This window comes from Thamnophis sirtalis, unplaced genomic scaffold, assembly GCF_051295495.1.
Source record: "Thamnophis sirtalis isolate CommonGarterSnake01/CBP01778 unplaced genomic scaffold, rThaSir2_p1.2 scaffold_5, whole genome shotgun sequence".
Classification (NCBI taxonomy): Eukaryota; Metazoa; Chordata; class Lepidosauria; order Squamata; family Natricidae; genus Thamnophis; species Thamnophis sirtalis.
In genome coordinates, this window is record NW_028261385.1 from 59,753,712 (window position 1) to 59,772,231 (window position 18,520).

Genomic DNA, 18,520 nt, shown 5'->3' on the forward strand with positions numbered 1-18,520 from the left:
TTGCTAGGATTTAGTTGAAGATAGTTGTTCTACACTCAAGACCACCACAATCTTCAGACACCCAAGACAAGATTTCTACCACATCATGCAGGTGGTCTGGGCTGGATATGGAAATCTGGGTATCATCCATCTACGCATGACATCTCAACCTAAACTGTCAGATGACCTCACCCAGTGGCTTAATGTAGATGTTGAACAAGAGTGGATATAATTCTGGACCTTCCCCCATATCAATTTATATTTAATTAATATTAGAAAACATAAAAACTAAATAGATATACATACAGATATGGGAAAACTACTGTATTTTCCTTTTTTCTCACAGGCTTGTGATACCTAGGAAACAGTCAAAAACCATATCATCAAATTAGTGTAACAGTATTGATTTGGATACTGTCAATTTGTGTTGAAGTCTTAATCTCAACCTTTTCCCAGAGGATATGTTACAAATACAGCATGTTGCAAAACAGACAGTCAAAAACTTTATAGTAACAGAAAATAGATTAGACCATGTGTTCCATTGTGGCACTCACAAATGATGATGTACATTATAACATCACACTTCATATCTATGAGGTTCTCTGCCCCATGAAATGTATTATATATTATTTCATTTAAATAATAAAGGAAAGCTAGGATATTGTAAAGGAGAGTCTCAAGCCCAATAAATACAATACAATACAATAAATTGTATTTCCAATAGTCCTCTACACCGTACTGACTACAAGTATTTTTTTGATCTGCCCAGAAAAAATTATAAAGTTAAGATGAAATGGTAGACAATATATTGGCAAATTAGAAGGATGGTGAAGTATAAGAAATTTGCTTTCTGATGAACTGGTATTCTGTAATTGTCCATGCCCATCATGGCATTCATGTTATGCCCAAGACCTCAGATTCTAAGAAGCCTTTGAAAAAGGTTGGAAAGTATTTTTCCTACACAAAGAAATTAAACATAAAGTACTCTTATATTAAGTACCATGATGAAGTTTCAATTTAGCAGAACTTGTACCATACACTTGGGTGCAATGTTGACAACCCTAGTTGTATTTCTATCATTTTGCATCATTTGCATAATAACTTCAGTGTATGATATAGTTGAAACAATTGTGAATGAATGTCATTTTGCCCCATATGGTTTATTCAAAATTTCACAGAAAAAGCAAATTAACTTTTCAGAAACCATGTGGAAGGGATATATTTTTGCAATCTCCAGTGGCTTTTTACAGCTTATTTGAATACTTTTAATATTACAAATAACTTTCATCTGCCACTAAGAGCTTTGCAATTTAAAGGTCTCCAATAAAGTTTTGCATTCAGGATTCCAGTAAAGCTTAGTTAACACGTTCGCTTTCAGGATATGTTTATTGATAAATTGGTTGTCTCCTTTGTACAAATGATTGCCTTATGAACTACTGTTTGTTTTCTGGTCTGTTGTTAGCAAGTGTCAGTAAGAACTTAATTTCTATACAAAATTGATTGTAACTTTAAAGGTAATTTTTTCAATACAAAACCTAGAAGACAATCATTTTACGTTCATACGAAGATCTCTTTTGAGTCAAGGTTTATTCTGGTAAATTCATGGCTATGTCTATGGCAACAGTATGGAAGTAATTTGTTGCTGTCTCCTCCCAGGACTTTTTTTTAACTTCTCAATATAGTCTAGAGACAGGCATTTCCTGATGCTCTTCCATTCAAGTACTACCTAGGTCTGACCCTGTTTAGCTTTTAATCATTCAAAGATGGCCAAATGCATATGTTCTGTTTTTAACTGATCTGCAATTATTTATCCAATAGAGACCTTAATGCAGACAATCAATTTTAGTATACCCTATCGCAGGGATGGTTAACCTTTTCGGCACCGAGTGCCGAAACTGGAGTGCATGCCAGCTGCTCTCCCGGGTTTCGTCATGCAGGACAGCTGGCTGATGCGCATGTGCGCCAGAACCTGGAAGAGCAGCTGGCGATGGCGCACATGCCCACAGAGAGGGCGCTGCGTGCCACCTCTAGCACATGTGCCATAGGTTCGCCATCGCGGTCCTATCATAACTGCATGAATTTTCAAATAATATTGATCTATTAGAGTAGATATGAAAAACTACGTTTCTAGCCGATCCTTTTTACTATATTAAAAGAATATGATTGTCAGTCAAGCATTCTATTTGATCAGTAAATTGCAATTAATTGACTACAAATACAAGTTCCTCAGAACCCAGTCTCAGTGAGAATATACATTATAAAATGACTTGTATTCATTGTTAATCGTGTATATAGGTGATCCTCAGGTTGCAGTGATAATTGGGGCCAGAATTTTTGTCACTGAGTGATGTCACATTGCTTAGCAACAGCAATCCCAGCAGTCCCCATTGCCATCATTAAGAGAGAATCGTGGGTCACTAAGTGAGGGCTCAAGACTTTCTTATTTTGCTTGTTGGATGTCAGCAAGGAATTAAAAGGAGGACCTAGACTGTTGCTGTGGGTGGTAGAACACACAAACCTCTGCTATGGCCCAATATGAAGCCCCAGATAGCCAGAGCCACCCTGTACGCTGAGGCCCCTGTCACCCTAGCTGAGCTTCACTGTCCTCTTGTTCCCTCTACTGACAAGGCATGCCTGCCCAGGCCTAGCCCTTTTTTATAAGGCATTCTTTGAGGTCTCATATGAATCCAGGGGGCCAAAACAGCAGACATGAGGGGAGATAAGCAGGTTGGGGGGGGGGGGGTGTTGAAGCACACTCTATAGTTGTAAATGCTGGCAGGTTGCCAAGAACTGAATTTTGGCCATAGAGGTATCCAGTGGCCATAACTTTGAAGACCAGGCACAAATACCATTTGTTCAGTGCCATAAATTTCAAACACAGAATAAACATCCATTAAGGACTACCTGTAATCTGTATCTCATACCAATGGAGCCTACCCTCAAGTTTTTTTAAATTCTCTACCAAGTTGTACATTAAACTTTCAATTTTTTTTGTTGCTACTATGATGGTTACTGAACATTTTGGAACTTATTTTATCTTAGCAACTTTCCCATTCTTTTCCCTTCATTTCTACCAAGGTTTTTTTTAAACCAAATATAATATTCTTATTGTTTGAAGATCTGTATATGAATAACCTTCAATAACAATTAAATTGTTCTTTCTTTTTAAAACCCCTGCTCATTTCTGTGTTTCCAAAAATCACATAACAGCTCTTACTCAATTTACGTTTGCTGATGCAGAATGATTATTTTAAGTGCTGCATCATACATGCATGTTCACTATGAAATAACTATTATATTGTGTAGTTTTCATCAGTGAATGAATGAATGAATATGTGATACCTAACATCTATCTCCTCACATTCCTTCAGACTCAAGGAATTTAATCAAGTAAACTTAATTAGCTCCATAGCACCAGATGAAATAGTCAAATGCATCTAATAATAAGCCCATAAAAGAAAAACAGTAAAATCTGGAATTATGGAGTTTTATACTATATAAATTAAACCCAAGTTGTAAATATTCCGTACATCACACCAATTTGGGACTGAGAAGTAGAGTTCAAATATTTATTTCTTTGAATTTAGGGATAAGACTTAAACCTTTCTGAAATTCAGGTTTAGTTAATGATGAACTAAATTGGCTTCCACCCTACTGATGTTCAACAACAGAGAAACAATAAGGGAAAAATAGCTGCTATAATGATGCTATTATAAATTACATCATCCTGGTTGCTGGATATTGTTACCCTGGATTAGTGAAAAATACTTCTGTCCAGGAACTAATTCTTCAGTATTTTATGGTTAAAATATAGGTTGGAGCAACTCTATTATTGATATTTAAATAAGGGTACAATGAAATGGGGCAGTATAGAGGATTTTGATGGGTGGTTTTTATATTTCACTATTTTTTAGTTCTGGGTATGTTAGCAAAAGGCTGAAAGTGAAGTATTTTTTCTGGCAAGCTCTGTAAACAACTGGGCATGCATTAGATCTGAACTATTGTTATAAGCTTGATTAAAAATAATTATATAACCCTGTGCTCAAATCAATTCATTTTACATACGGTAAGCCTATTCTAAACCCAGTTGAAGGAAGGTTGCAATGAAAATAGAAGAGCACAAATATGCATAAATTCCATTCTGCAAACCTCCAATAATGTGGCTTGTGGCCCATGGCCTGGATGCATCATGCACTGGCCATGCCCACTCCCAGGGGCTTAAAAGAAACAGCAAACAATTTTGAGCAGCTGCAGTGCAGGATTTTGATAAGGGGCCTTATTGAATGTTTTGCACAGTCCTGTTTAATATATATACGTATTAGGAAGTCAAATTAGTTGGAACTGACTTCTCAAGATTCAGGCATAGGGCTGTTTGGACAATGGCAAATGTTCTGCTAAAGCAGAAGGCAATCACTCCACTGCGCAGCTGGTTTTACTGTGCACTGTAAATATCCTGTCAAGGTTCATATGAAGTGATATCTATATAGGTTCTTCAAAAACGTTACCAGGAATATCCTGTAAAGGCAGAACTGTAAATTAAAACATATGGGCCATTTGTGCTGAAACAGTATGGGGCTGCACTTAACCTAATTTATAGCACTTTGTGCCTGGTCTGGTTCTCTCCTTCCATAAAAAGGGTAGTGTTCTATGTACAAATATAAAATGGAATTGACCACATTCTTCCAAGGTACTTACATATCATTCTTCTTGATGCAAAAATATTTTTATAATGATTTTACTTAACTGAAGTTTAAAAAAAAAAAATTTGGGATAATATCTAAACATATGTTGAGTTTATGCCAATTCTGGTTAGATTTGGAGCACTAAGTAAAAATAAGGTTTTTGTTATTGCTATATTGTTTTCAAAATACTTTTTTACACGTCATTGCACAACATAAGCTGAGCAACCACAAGATTATAACAAAACAATTTTAATTGCAAAAGTTGAACTAGCATGAATGTCCTGATACAGAACATAATGTCCAAGTGCAAAAGAGACAAGGCCAAGCAATGAGAGTCTTTTTTTATGTATAATACCAAAATAGAAAGAATCTGTGATTGCAAGAAAAAATGGTTCTTTCCAGCACAGGACTAATACAAAGTGTGTGTGTTTCTGCATGTATGCAAGTAAGAACTCACAAATCTGAAACTTTATGTTCTATTCTACAATTTTTATAGATCTGAGAATTAAATGTAAAAATAGGATTATATGGCACACTATATTAATCTGAAAATAAATCCCACTTTTTAATGTGATTTATTTCCAAATGAATAAACATTAGAAGCATTGCATTTCCTATTTTTGGAGAACCACAATACATTTTGCCAAAAATGGCTTTTGGGAACATAACAAAGTCTAAAAATAGTTGTGGTATATTGTGGAAGCTATGCCAGAAAAGGGTTACTATAGCTGGTAAATACTTGACTTGAAATTGGCTTACTTAAACATTCTAAGGCTTACAGACTTCAACTGCTAAAGAGATACATCACTCAATTTTTTGCAAAACATATTGATTCTCAGAAATTTTGAGACAAAATGCTCCTGCAGTAGCTGTGATACACTTATTTATCAGACTTATTGCACTTGTTCAATTGTTCCACTAGTTCCAACTCTTAATGACTTGATAGATATCAGAATTGTCTTTTCAGCAACTGTTACTTTGAATTTTTGAAAAATGATGCTTTTGTCATCAGTGGTAGTATCTGGTTTATTTTCAATCGGTCTTTTTTTTTTTGACTGCTTTCAAATTTTTCCATGCATAAGAGTGTTCAGCAATGTCTATTTGCGTTATTCATTCAAAGTGTTTAAGTTTAAATGTCATTATTAGTCTTTCCAATAAGCAGTCTGGTTTTACTTCATTTAGCATTGAATTATACTTCTTGAGATCCAAGATGCTCTCAGCAATTTTCTCCAGTACCACTATTGGAAAAATTCAATCTTTCTAATGATCCTATTTTCGCAGCCCTAGTACAACTATGAAAATCACCGTCGTGAAAATGCATACCTTTCGTATAAGTCCATCTCCATACTTTAGTATTGTGTGGTGTTGTTACACTTTTTTTCTCAATAATAGGTGGCTCTCCATTTTATAGCTAGTCACATTCCACTGCTACCCTGTTTCTCTGATAATAAGCCGAATGAATGCATGCACTAAAATAAGTCCTCCCCTTGAAAATAAGCCCCCCTGAAAATATTGCAACACCGCAGCAGCCATGAGATCACCACGCTCGCAGACGGACAAACAGACAGACACTTGGTATCTGTTCTAGCATCACTTCCCCTAAACCAATTAGGATCCTGGGAATTGTAGTCCCAACACAGTAGATTGGGGAATGCTGATCTGGTATGTTTATTCTAGTTTAAGTCGATAAATAAATCTTGGAGAGTACTTGGGCAAGTTTGCCAGCTGTCATTCCCTACCCCCCACCCCTCTTTCCAGTAATAGATAACATGACATTGAATGCTGAAAGTACTCTGCTGTTTGCTTTATGCTTAGCACGTTTCTCCAACTTCCACTAGTGCAGTGGGAATTCTTCTGTTCTGGTGTTTGACTAATTCTGGCACTTAAAGGTTATGGGAACTAACATTATACTGGGGATAAATGACAAAAAAATGTAATGAAATCAAAAGAATTTCTCTCAGCATAGTAGATTAACTACAACATCAGGCTGAAAGTTAAGTAAACAAAAATTCATGGGAAAAACTACACAAGGGAATGGCTAGATATAGCTAGTCTATTCTCACAACATTTTTTGCAGCTCTCAAAACAGTATTTGGAGCAAATCCTATCAAATTGAAAACACAACCACTTGTAGCACTGTCAGAAAAGTAAGAGGGAAACAACATAAGATGAGGGAAAGAAAGAACTTTAGAATTAGTGAACAGTGAACTTTGCCAATCTCTTACTGGAGATAGTTGCCTCCATTTTGAATCATTGCTTTAATCAACTTACCACCATGTTAATGGATAACAAAGATTAATAGATTTTATACCCTTTGAGGCTGCACTTGAACAATTTTGAAAGAACCATAGAGAGACTGCTTGGTCATAGCATCCTATCTCATGCATGAATTGAGAACATGACATAAACACAAAAAAATGTTGCCAAGGCATTTTTATACTCATAAGTATGACTTGGGAACTATGTATTTTTTTTGGTAGTTTTCAGCTAATTTGACCACAAGAGTTAGTCACAAGCAGTTCTACCGCCCAGTGGAAACAAGGCTTCAGTAATTGTGATGGAGGGGCTATGAGAAAAGGTTCTTTAAATTGGCACTCACCAAGATTTTCATAATCAAGATCTTAGTTTTCAAACATTATTTTATTCCATCTTGGCAGAAAATGATAAATAGGTCTGTTCACTAGGGTTGAGTTCCTTGTGGTTATTATACAGGTAGTAATATAGGTAGTACTTGATTTATGATTGAACCCGGAATTAGTCATAGCAGTTGTTAATGGGTCACTACATGACACATCAACTTGGATGAAGTTGATTTTAGGTTCATCTTGACTTTTAGTAAAGGTTTTAAATAAAAACTGCCTTAGTTACCTTGGGAAATAATATTGGTTGAAGAAGAGACAAAAGAAGTTAAACTCTGCTGATTTTTTAGACACTCAACCATTTTCAATAACATTTTCCAAATCTCTAAATTGGGACATTCTTTATAAAGCCTTCCTATTTTTTATTCTTTCATATTATTTTAAGTAAATGCATTATTTACTAAATAAATAATAGTGTGGATAGTTGGATAGTGTGTTCTTTTTTAAAGTTTTATTTCAGAAATTATAATTCCTCTTGGGAAATGTGGATTTAATTTAATTTTACACATTTTAAACTTTCTGAATGAATTAATTTATAATTTGAAATAAGGAATTCCTGAATTCAGCTCTACTTTAATTAACTTAAGAGTTATTCCTTTATCGCACTGAAATTTTGGCAAGGAATCAGTTTTAATTTCTGAACTCAATGTTTCAGTATATAGAAAATATTAGGTCTCAGATAGTTTTGATCACTGTACCCAAGAAAAACTTCTATTACGAGATTACCATGTTTTAGAAATACCTAGAAAATCCTGGAAGGATAATAAATTGAACCTCTCACAATATATCTTAACTTCGCTGAAATGATATTTTTTTAATTTGTAGAATTTAACGCTCTTGACTTCTTGTTGGCCTATTTTTCAAACATTTATTATTTTCAATGATTTGTCCTAATGTCTTTGCTGTCTCAAAATTCAATATTGGTTAGAAGTCTTGGAAGAATTCACTGGACTCCTAATCCAATAATTTATTTTGACTAGAAGTTGAAATAGATGAAATTGATACTATTTAGCTGATGTTAAGAATAATGAGATTGCATATCCTATTCTTGCAAACAATCCTCTGAATTGTCTACATTTCAACAATATTGCCATCCTATTGGCAGTCACTCATTTTCAACATTAGAAAGCGTACTGCTTGTCATATGTTTTCTTTGGCTATATTCCTAGCATTTGGAATGTATTCAGATTCACAAATAATGAATTCTTTGTGCAATGAGAAACGGGGGAGGGGATGGGAAGGAATTGTTAGCTAAAAATTAGTATATGACATTTGAAAGATAAAATGATTCAGTATATTATATTATTTGTTCACTTTGTCAACATTAGAATTTTAAGATAAGGGTACAGAAGAGAATCTTCAAACAAACTGTCAAATTTCCTTGATTTGTTGCTTGTTTTACACATTTTTTATTTTTCTAAAATATATACTTTTGCACACACACTTGTGTTAATTCAGACCATACATTATGCTATATTTGCAATAGTGGTGAATATCTGTAGCTCAGGTGTAGGATGAGGAGGAAGGTTTGTTCTCTGAGCTTATGGGTTGGCAACGTTTCATTACCAGGCTAAGTAACATCTTCAGTGGAGCTGAACTTCTGCTGAAGATGTTACCTAGCCTGGTAACAAAACATTCAGAAACCAACCCACAAGCTCAGAGAATAATTCTTCACCCTCATGCTCTATTTGTAAAGGATGAATTTTGTAATTATATTTGGTTTGGCTCATTATGTTGTCACTATTATTCCCCCCCGCCCAAAATCAGAAATAATAAAGATATTTCAAATTAGGATCATTGTCATACTTGGCTATGTACATACAATCACTGGAAAAGGCCACCAATGTAAAAGCAGTTCTCATCAACTCTGTCTTTGCTTTATTAGGTAAGACGGCATCTGCAGTGATATGAGGACACATAATGAGATCAGTTACATCGGCTCAAGTAACTTTCTATCAGATTATTACAACACACTTTTCATGAGATATGACGAAAATTCAGTTACTTCAAAACAGATCTCTTAGATTACCACAGGGTCAGTACAATCAAGTGACACCTCCAATAAATAAATTTAAGCAAACAGCTTCAAGGGAATTCAATCTCACAGTGGGGCCCACATGAAGCATGACCTCTGTTGTAAACCATGCCTCAGTGATTTGGTGCCAGAATAAAGCATTTATCTTCTCGTAGGCATTTGCACAGTTTAGTTTTGGATTTAAATATCCAATTGCACCAGAATGGTGGCTTTTAGATTTTTTAATATTAATACTTTAATATTTTGATTAAAGACAAAATAAAAATAGCAAATATCTGCAGAATATCTATAAATCATAATAGTATAATAATAGCACAAATCTATACAACATCTCTATAGCTTCCTACTTGGGAGTCCCCTCACTCCTACTGCTACTACTAGTACGCTTCTACTTATGACTGGTTGTTCAAAGTTACAATGGACTCACCCACACACATCTACTGATATTACCTGGTTCCAAGTTCTGAAAGGCAGTGCCTTCCCAGTCATATGACAATATATCAGACATTTCTCAACCAGCCACATTTACTGCTATTTGCTGTGTCCCATGGCCACATGATATAAACTTTTGCCAAAAACTGTATTTACTTCTAGTTTTCAGCAAAAATGGCCCATATCAAACAATGACTTCACTTTATGACCGAAGCATTTGCTTTACAATCACCGCAAAAAACATCTCCCCATAAATATAGGTCCAGTTGCATGGTGGCATCACAACTTATAAATGTAATGGCAGGCTGCATTATGGTTGTAAGTTAAGGACTACCTGTATTCACTTCTTATACCACTTAAATATTAGTACATGTACAGGGTGAACAATCTATGCCTGGAGATGCATGTTCTGCAAGTAATTTCGTACATAAAACAGTTTAGAGTTGTCCATTTTGCCAGCTATCAATGGCAAGATACTAAGAAAAGTTGACAGCAACTAACAGTCTGCAGGAAGGGGGAAGAAGTGTTATTTAGGAGGGGAATGTGAACAAACATACATACATACATACATACATACATACATACATACATACATACATACATACATACGACTTCCAACTTGAATATCTCTGTGGCTTTCAGGATTGAAAATATTGTTCACTTTTGCCATCATCACTGAATTTGCACCTCAATATATAGGGTGCATTTAATTTTAATTGCCATGTTTATTTCTGGGATACTAAATAAGACCTGCAACTTTAAATACAATTTATTACCTAACAGTTGGGTATAAGTGTCAGAAAATTAGTGTCAAAATCTAAATAGGTTTTATTTCGCTTTACATAGAAAGTGTGTGCACAGGAACTTTCTGATTATGAAGAATTTAAAAGAGAAAAGAAAATGTTCTAATCAACATGCAGAAGGACAATTTGAGGAAAAAGTTGCTTTTGTTACTAAGTTTTTGTTACTAAACAGTTACTAAACAATTATTAAAAGGGCAGAGTGCCAAAGCTGGAATGCCATGGTGCTGCTTATTTATGAATGATTGATTACAATTAGTGTCACAGCATTGTTTTAAAAAAGGGAGGGGAGGAGGAAATGAAAATAAAAGAAACATTTAAAGAGATTGAAAATAGGATTTAGTGCTCTTCTAAAGGCAATAAAATATGCCTGAAAAAGAAACAAGCTGTCCTAATTTTATATGTATATTGGAATCCCAGGGGAAGTGGTAGAGCCTTTTGGAAGACCAAGAGAATGGGTGCAGATTTCATCTTGTTCCAGAGGATAGAAGCCACAGCAGAAAGTTTTTCTTCTGGACCCCCCAGCCGGAGTTCCTTGACTGATAGGGTCACCAGCATGCCCCTTCTGCTGGCGCAGGTAGGGCACGCTAATCACATCAGGGTGAAATAGTTCCTCAGATAACCTGGACTTGTGTTCCTTGATGACTACTTGTATTCCAAACATGAGATAACTAGGGCTTGAGTGCCGTGAGCACAGGGGCTCTCAATCTAGGAAAGGGTGCAACTGGTATACAACTTGAAGTTGCATAAAGACTCTCCTAGCCTAGTCCAGAAGAAGCCCTGAATTGTGCACCAGGTCTGTGTGGAGCAGTACAACCCCATTCAAAATCAGATGTTAAAGTCTAGATCTCAAATTCCACATATCCAAAGCCCCTTAGTTTTATCAGGGTTCAGCCAAAGCTAAACAGCAGAACAGAAATGCATTGAACTGCATTTCTTCTGAAATGTGGTTTACCCTGGCCCGGCCTGCCTTTTGAAAGATATTAAAAACTTTTATTTTAATCCAGCATTGAGTTGGAAGTGATTATTTTCCTGGCACGTACTGTTTATTGATCATGCACACTGCCTAGAGTTATATGCTGCCAAGAGTGGGCTATATAAGCAACAGATTAAATAGGACAGGCCATGCCTACCTGGGGTGCAGTATCTGTTTTGGTAAAAGTTGTTTACATTTACACATTTGTTTGTTTTAGGTATTTTTCTGTTTTTAATCTGTATGGTGCTGAGTCCGATTCAAATGGGAGACTTTATACATCTAAAGAAATGGGGTATACTTAGGTAAGCAACTAGCAATTGCTGTAGCTCCTTCTACATTGGATCATATATGGCATGTCTATAGTGTCACTTAATCTGTTGCATTATAGGTAGTCCTTGGCCTATAATCATAATGGAACCTGACCATTACAGTTGCAAAAGTGACAGTCATTAAGACAGCCTCAACAACTTCCTGATGTTAAATGAAAGTGCTAGATATTGAGCAGATGGTGCCTTAGGGATGGGAGAGGCCCCGAGAGGCCACATACCGTGACACTCCGGTGCTTGGCTTCACAACCCTTGGGGTCCTCACAATCTTTGGGTCTGTTTCATCACATTTGACTGGGGGAATTTTGATTGAAAAACCGCAGTAAAATTTGGAAAATGGGGGAAAACTTCATGCTGACTTAGGGTACACAGACAAGTTTTGCTTTTTAGCAAGCCATCATTTTTAGATTTAGGGGGCTCATCTCCATTTCTAAGCCAAAGAGCAGCACTGTCTGAAGACGTCTCCGTGTCATGTGGCTGACATGACTAAACACCAAAGGCGCACAGAATGCTGTTACCTTCCCACCAAGGTGGGAAGGACAGCTTAGACAGTCCATCCTTAACCCTGGGGGGGGTGAAAATTTATGCCCCTCAGAGAGGGTCTGCAATTTGGGGGTCCTCCTGGATTCGCAGCTGAAACTGGAACATCATCTATCGGCTGTGGCCAGGGGGGCCTTTCCCAGGTTCGTCTGGTGCACCAATTGCAGCCCTATTTGGATCGGGAGGCAATTCAAACAGTTACTCACACCCTTGTCACCTCAACACTGGGTTATTGCAATACGCTCTACATGGGGCTACCCTTGAAAAGCGTTCGGAGACTGCAGTTAGTCCAGAATGCGGCCGCGCGAGCGATATTGGGTGCACCGAGGTACATCCACGTTATACCTGTCCTCCGCGAGCTGCACTGGCTACCAATTGGTCTCCGGATGCAATTCAAAGTGTTGGTTATTACCTTTAAAGCCCTCCATGATTTAGGGCCAGCGTACCTTTGAGACTGCCTACCGCCACATACCTCCCAGCGGCCAATAAGATCCCACAGATTGGACCTCCTTCAGATGCCGTCAGCTAGACAGTGTTGGCTGGTGGGCCCCCGGAGGAGAGCCTTCTCTGTGGCTGCTCCGACTCTTTGGAATCAGCTACCCCCTGAGATCCGGACCATACCAACTCTCATGGCCTTCAGGAAAGCTGTAAAAACTTGGCTGTTCTGGCAGGCCTGGGGCTGTTGACCTCACTGTTGAGGTCCAGCCCCGATTAGAATGATTTTTTTCCCCCGTTATGTGTTCGTTATGTGTATTTTTCTCTCTCTTTTTTTGTAAGCCTCACGGAGTCCTTTGGGATTGGGCAGCAAATAAATAAATAAATAAATAAGGTGGTGATCCCTATTTTTCTATTTGCATTTTTACATGCTTTCAAGCTGCTAGGTTGGCAGAAGCATTACAGGGTGGTAGGTATTTGAACCGCCGACCTTTTGATCGACAAATTCAGCGTCAAATATAAATATAAAGCATACAAAGCATATATTTCATGATAAAAAAAATTCACATCCCATTCGTGATTTTTGGCACCATTGAATGATTAATTAAAAAAAAATATAAATCATTATTTTTTTATTATTTTGTAACTTCTAATCTATTTGGTTTCAATATACTCCAGACTTTGCTTGATAAAGAACGATGCCGGGAATGGGACATGGGAAGTCGGAAGGGGGTCAGGGAGGGGGGTTCAGGGGGTGGGTGGGGGGGAGGGTGGAAATATAGACTCAATTTTCAGAACAATGAATGCACTTGGATACTGTTGCTTTTTTTCCCTTTTTTTTCTTTTCTTCTTTTTTTTCCTTTTATTTTTCTTTTGTTTTAGTACAAAACAAATAGACCAATGAATACTAGAAATACACCGAAGCGAGGTGTAGAGGGAAAGAAGAGGGGGGAATTAAGAGGGAGTGAGAAGGGAATGTAAGGAGGGTGAGATGGTGGGAAGGGGAGAAAGGAATGGCTGAGGGGGAGGGGAAGTAGAAGAGGGGATTGTTGGAAGGGAGAAATGAAAGTTGGAGGGGTAGAAGGAAGGGTGTATGTAGGATAGAAGTGTTATGAGTTGTTTATTGCTTCTTTTTTTTAACTGCACAGTATTTAAGTGATAGTATAAAGGAAAATGAAAATGTAATAAAAAAATCTTTGATAGAAAAAAATAAAAATCAGTGATAATCCTGAAGATTATTGATCTTAACTTATATCAGCACCACAGTCCCCTACAGAATCGAGGCACAAAACAGTAAAAGTCACACAAAAAATAAAGGAAAGTCCTATTTTTTTTTCATTAGTGAATATTTTGTTCCTCCTTTTCCATCCGGCGAGGAACTTTCCAAGGCAATAAATAGGAAAAGTTGACTTGTAAGCCCCATGCGACTTGGGCCATTCTTTAGCCTCTGCGAAGGGGGATAAAACCCTGACCGAATGGCAACAAGAGGGTCTCTTTCCGGAGAATCGATCGAGAACAAAATGCCCTTGCAGAGCTCCGGCTCCAATGACTCCCGGAGTCACATGCATTTCCAGGCCCTTTGCCGGCTGGGCCCCGCTCCTCTGGCAGTCCGCGCGAAAAGTGGCCGTCACGTGACCGCGCTGGAGACGGGCTGGGGGTGCCGCCGGCCTCGGTGTGCGTGCTCCTTAGACAGGCAACATGGCGGCTACCGCGGCAGCTAAGGTGGCTCTTAGGCTTTTTTACCATCCAGGGGGTTTAGCCGCCGTCGCCTGGTCGCCCGCCTCCTCCTCCTTCTCCCTGGGCCGCGTGAGACCGAGCAGCTGTTCTGGCGTGACCGCGGCCTTCAGAAAATACAGTTCAGAAGCCAAAGGACTGGAGGAGGAACTGCGGGTTCGGTATTTGGACGACGAGCATAAAGGTAACGGCAGTAGCCGGCGTGGATGGAGCCGGGGTCTTTTTTTTTTTTTAACCTGTCAACCTCTCAGAGAAAGCCATTTGTGTTCCCCCCTCCCTCCCCCAGTTCTACCCAGCAGATAAGGCTTGGGTGTCTCTTTTTGCTTGTCAGCAGCGGAGACTCGACGATGGGACGCCCCCACATCCAATTATCTGTCCGAAATGATGAAGCTGCCTGACCCTTTAAATTCTCCCGTTGGTGGGGGCCGGTCGCGCGAGCTGCCATAATCATAAAGCGCATGCGTGGCTCTTTCTCGTGTTATGTGAATGCTGCCTGATAGAGTCGCTGGTTCGGGAAATCCTTATGCTGGTTTAGGAGACCAGGGAGGATGGGTGCCTGGGGTTGTAAGGTCGGGATGTCTGATGTGCACACGTTGAAAGTCCTGCGTTTTATTTGAAGGTGGCCTGTCATTTAGCTGTCGCTGATACACGTTCCTATTTCTAAAAATGTCAGTGTTTCTCAAATTTGGCAACACTGAGGTGTTCGGCCTTCAACTCCCAGAATTCTCTAGCTAGAGTGTTTTCTTGAGGAGTTCTGGGAGTTGAAGTCCACATATCTTAATGTTGCCAAGTTTGGTCTCTATTCTTATTTGAATTCTTACGTTCTGGGTGTTTAAGAATCCAGAACTTCTTGGAAAATATGCACGGATACTCGAATCATTTTGAAATCTTTAAGTTTATAAATATATCAAGAATGTCTGCACATAACTTATGCTAAAAGCACAATAAAGTCTTGGCATTTTAAATCGAACTGATCGGATGCACCTACACAGATATACTGATTATGTCTTCTGGAATGATGTACAGGTTATCCTTTGAATGTCATTCTCTTGAATTTTGCAATATATTCAGAGATCAATATAAATGATTACTTTAGATAAGTAAAGTGAGAGGAGAAAAGTGTACTTTGAGAGGAAAAGCATTCAAAACTTATGCTTTGTGAGAAAATATATCTCTAATTTTATGCTTGTTTTAATTATCATTTCCTGTCTTTTTAATAAACATATGGAAGATTGGGAGATGAAACACATCTATTCCAATTTATAGTGCATTATTTATAGTGAGTAGATAGTTTTATAGTACAGGTTGTCCTCAACTTATAAGAGTTCATTTAGAGATTATTCAAAGTTATAATAGCACTGAAAAAGTGACATGACTGTTTTTCACACTTACGACCATTTCAGCATCCCCATGGTCACATGACCAAAATTTTGACTCTTCACAACGGACTAATATTTATGATGGTTGCACTGTCCCAGGGTCATGTGATCATCTTTTGTAACCTGACAAGAAAAATCAATGGGAAAGCCAGATTCACTTAACAGCCGTTACTAACTTCTGCAGTGATTCATTTGATGACTGTAGCAAGAAAGGTCATAAAATGGGGCAAAACTCACTTAACAAATAACTCATTTAACCAATGTCTCACATAGCAACATACATTTTGTCATAAGTCAATGACTACTTGTATAGTGATTAGTCTTAAGTATGTACTCTTTTAGAACTTGTATCTTGGGGACCCAAATTGTTGGGGGCAATATGCTGACTGTACACCTCTTAGAGAGGGCCGTAAAGCACTGTAAAGTTGTTTATAAGGATAAATGCTATTGCTATTGTTATCTTATTACTTTATTTTATGTTATTTCTAATTTATTTTACCTTTTTACTTTAATAAGATATTTTTATACAATTTTGTTACATAAAATGCTGTTTTGGTTAGAGACGATAATGTTCTGTTCTGAACAATTTCTTTAATACAGTCATTTTGACACATGTATGCCTATTATTTTTCAACTCACATACATGATGGAGTTATATACAAAGTTAAAAACAAAACATAGTAGAAAAGCCCCCCCATGAACAACAACAAAACTTATTTTAAAAATTTGAAAGCAATAAAACCATAACCTGCATTGATCCCCTAATCCATTGTATTATGATTTAGGCATATGAAAAAGAAATAAAAATAAAAGTTTCATTTAGTCTGTTGCTTGACAGTTGTTATGTTGTAAATGTGATATTACCCCAAAAATAAAAAATGAACCAATAATGTAGGTATAATGTAATAAAATAACAATAACAATAATAGAACAAACTTCCGGTTGGCCTTTTGGGCCTGTTTTTTGCCCTCCTCAGGTTCCGGATGGTTTCCTGAAACATGTGGAGGTCGAAAATGCTCCCCCCCCCAGAGGCTCCCTGTAAGCCAGAAATGGATCTTTTCTGAACTTCTGATTGGCCCGTTGGGGCCATTTTTCTTCTTCCCCAGGCTCCAGAGGATTCCTGAAGCCTGGATGGGGTGAAAAACGGCCCACGGGGCCAACCGGAAGTTCTGAAACTATCTGTTTCTGGCTTCAGGAGTGCCTCCAGGGGGGCGGGGGAGGCTGTTTACACCCTCCCCAGGCTTCAGGAAAGCCTCTGGAGCCTGGGGAGGGGCCGTGTGCGCATGCGCAGCATGTTGTGTGCACATGTGCAGATGGCGGAGAGGACTGAATTGGTGTGGGCATGCGCGTGCACGTGATAGTGCGTGCACACACAATTTTGGTGCACCATAAGAAAAAGGTTCACCATCACTGGTATATACAGTAGACCCTCGGGTCACGAATGCTTCTGACCGCGACCAAATTGGATGCCGACCAAAATGTTTGCAAATTTTTTGCATCTGGTCGTGAATAAATACTCGGGTGGCGATCAAACACAGCTGTAGTGATTTTCCCTGTCCCGGCGATTTCCTCTTTGGCACAATTTTTTTTGTATGCACATGCACAGTCAGTCTTGCTTCCGATCACGACCAAATTGGGTTGCAACCGAAGTCCTGTAATGGATTATGGTTGTGACTGGAGGTTCCACTGTAACTGTTGCTATTGCTAACTCTGCCCACAGCCAGGAGTTGACTGGCTCCTGACTGGCTCAAGGTTGACTCAGCCTTCCATCCTTCCAAAATTGCTAAAATGAGGATCCAGTTTATTGGTGGCAGTATGCTAGAATGGAATGGAATGGAATAGAATAGAATAGAATAGAATGGAAGGAACTTTGGAGGTCTTCTAGTCCAGCCCCCTGCCTAGACAGAAAACCCTATACCACTTCAGATAAATGGTTATCCAACATCTTCTTAAAGGCTTCCAGTGTTGGAACATTCACAACTTCTGGAGGCAAGTTGTTCCACTGATTAATTGTTCTGACTGTCAGGAAATTTCTCCTCAGTTCTAAGTTGCTTCTCTCCTTGATTAGTTTCCACCCATTGCTTTTTGTCCTGCCCTCAGGTGCTTTGGCATACAAGTTTATTTTTCAGTGTTATCAACACTGTTACTGCCTTTCTTTATTATCACTATTGTAATATACTATATTTGTTTTTAATACTCCAAATTATCAAGTATAGTTTTTCAAATAAGAAATATATTAAAATGTATTTATTTAGTAAGTATTAAGTAAGTATATTCACACTAGTTATTATATCACCTACATTTTCAGATAAATGCTCCGCAATAATTATTCATATAAATTCCTGCATTTTTCCCCAAAGACATAGAAGTCTTAAAAATGTAGCATTAAATGTTTTGGAATGCATAACTGATTTTTGTAATTATTTTTTGCCCTGCATACAGGAATTGTTGTACTTGGAATAAACAGAGCGCAGGCAAAAAATGCACTTAATAAAAATCTTATTAAAATGGTAAGTAAATGAAACTTTAATTACTTACTAATGTGAAAAACTGAAAATTAGTG

General features: G+C 37.9%; 1 protein-coding gene across 3 annotated transcripts in view; it reads left to right on the top strand.

The window, feature by feature from the left end:
• The first annotated feature begins 14,470 nt into the window (after positions 1-14,470).
• Positions 14,471-18,520, top strand: part of AUH (AU RNA binding methylglutaconyl-CoA hydratase) — a 38,882-nt gene continuing 34,832 nt past the window's right edge. For all 3 annotated transcript variants that reach the window (XR_015696700.1, XR_015696699.1, XM_087715888.1), the window contains exons 1-2: positions 14,471-14,762; positions 18,400-18,467. Coding sequence is in view for 1 of the 3 variants with exons in the window: in XM_087715888.1 (XP_087572014.1) it covers positions 14,543-14,762; positions 18,400-18,467 (288 nt within the window). In the remaining 2 variants the exon portion in view is untranslated. The remainder of the gene's footprint in view (positions 14,763-18,399; positions 18,468-18,520) is intronic.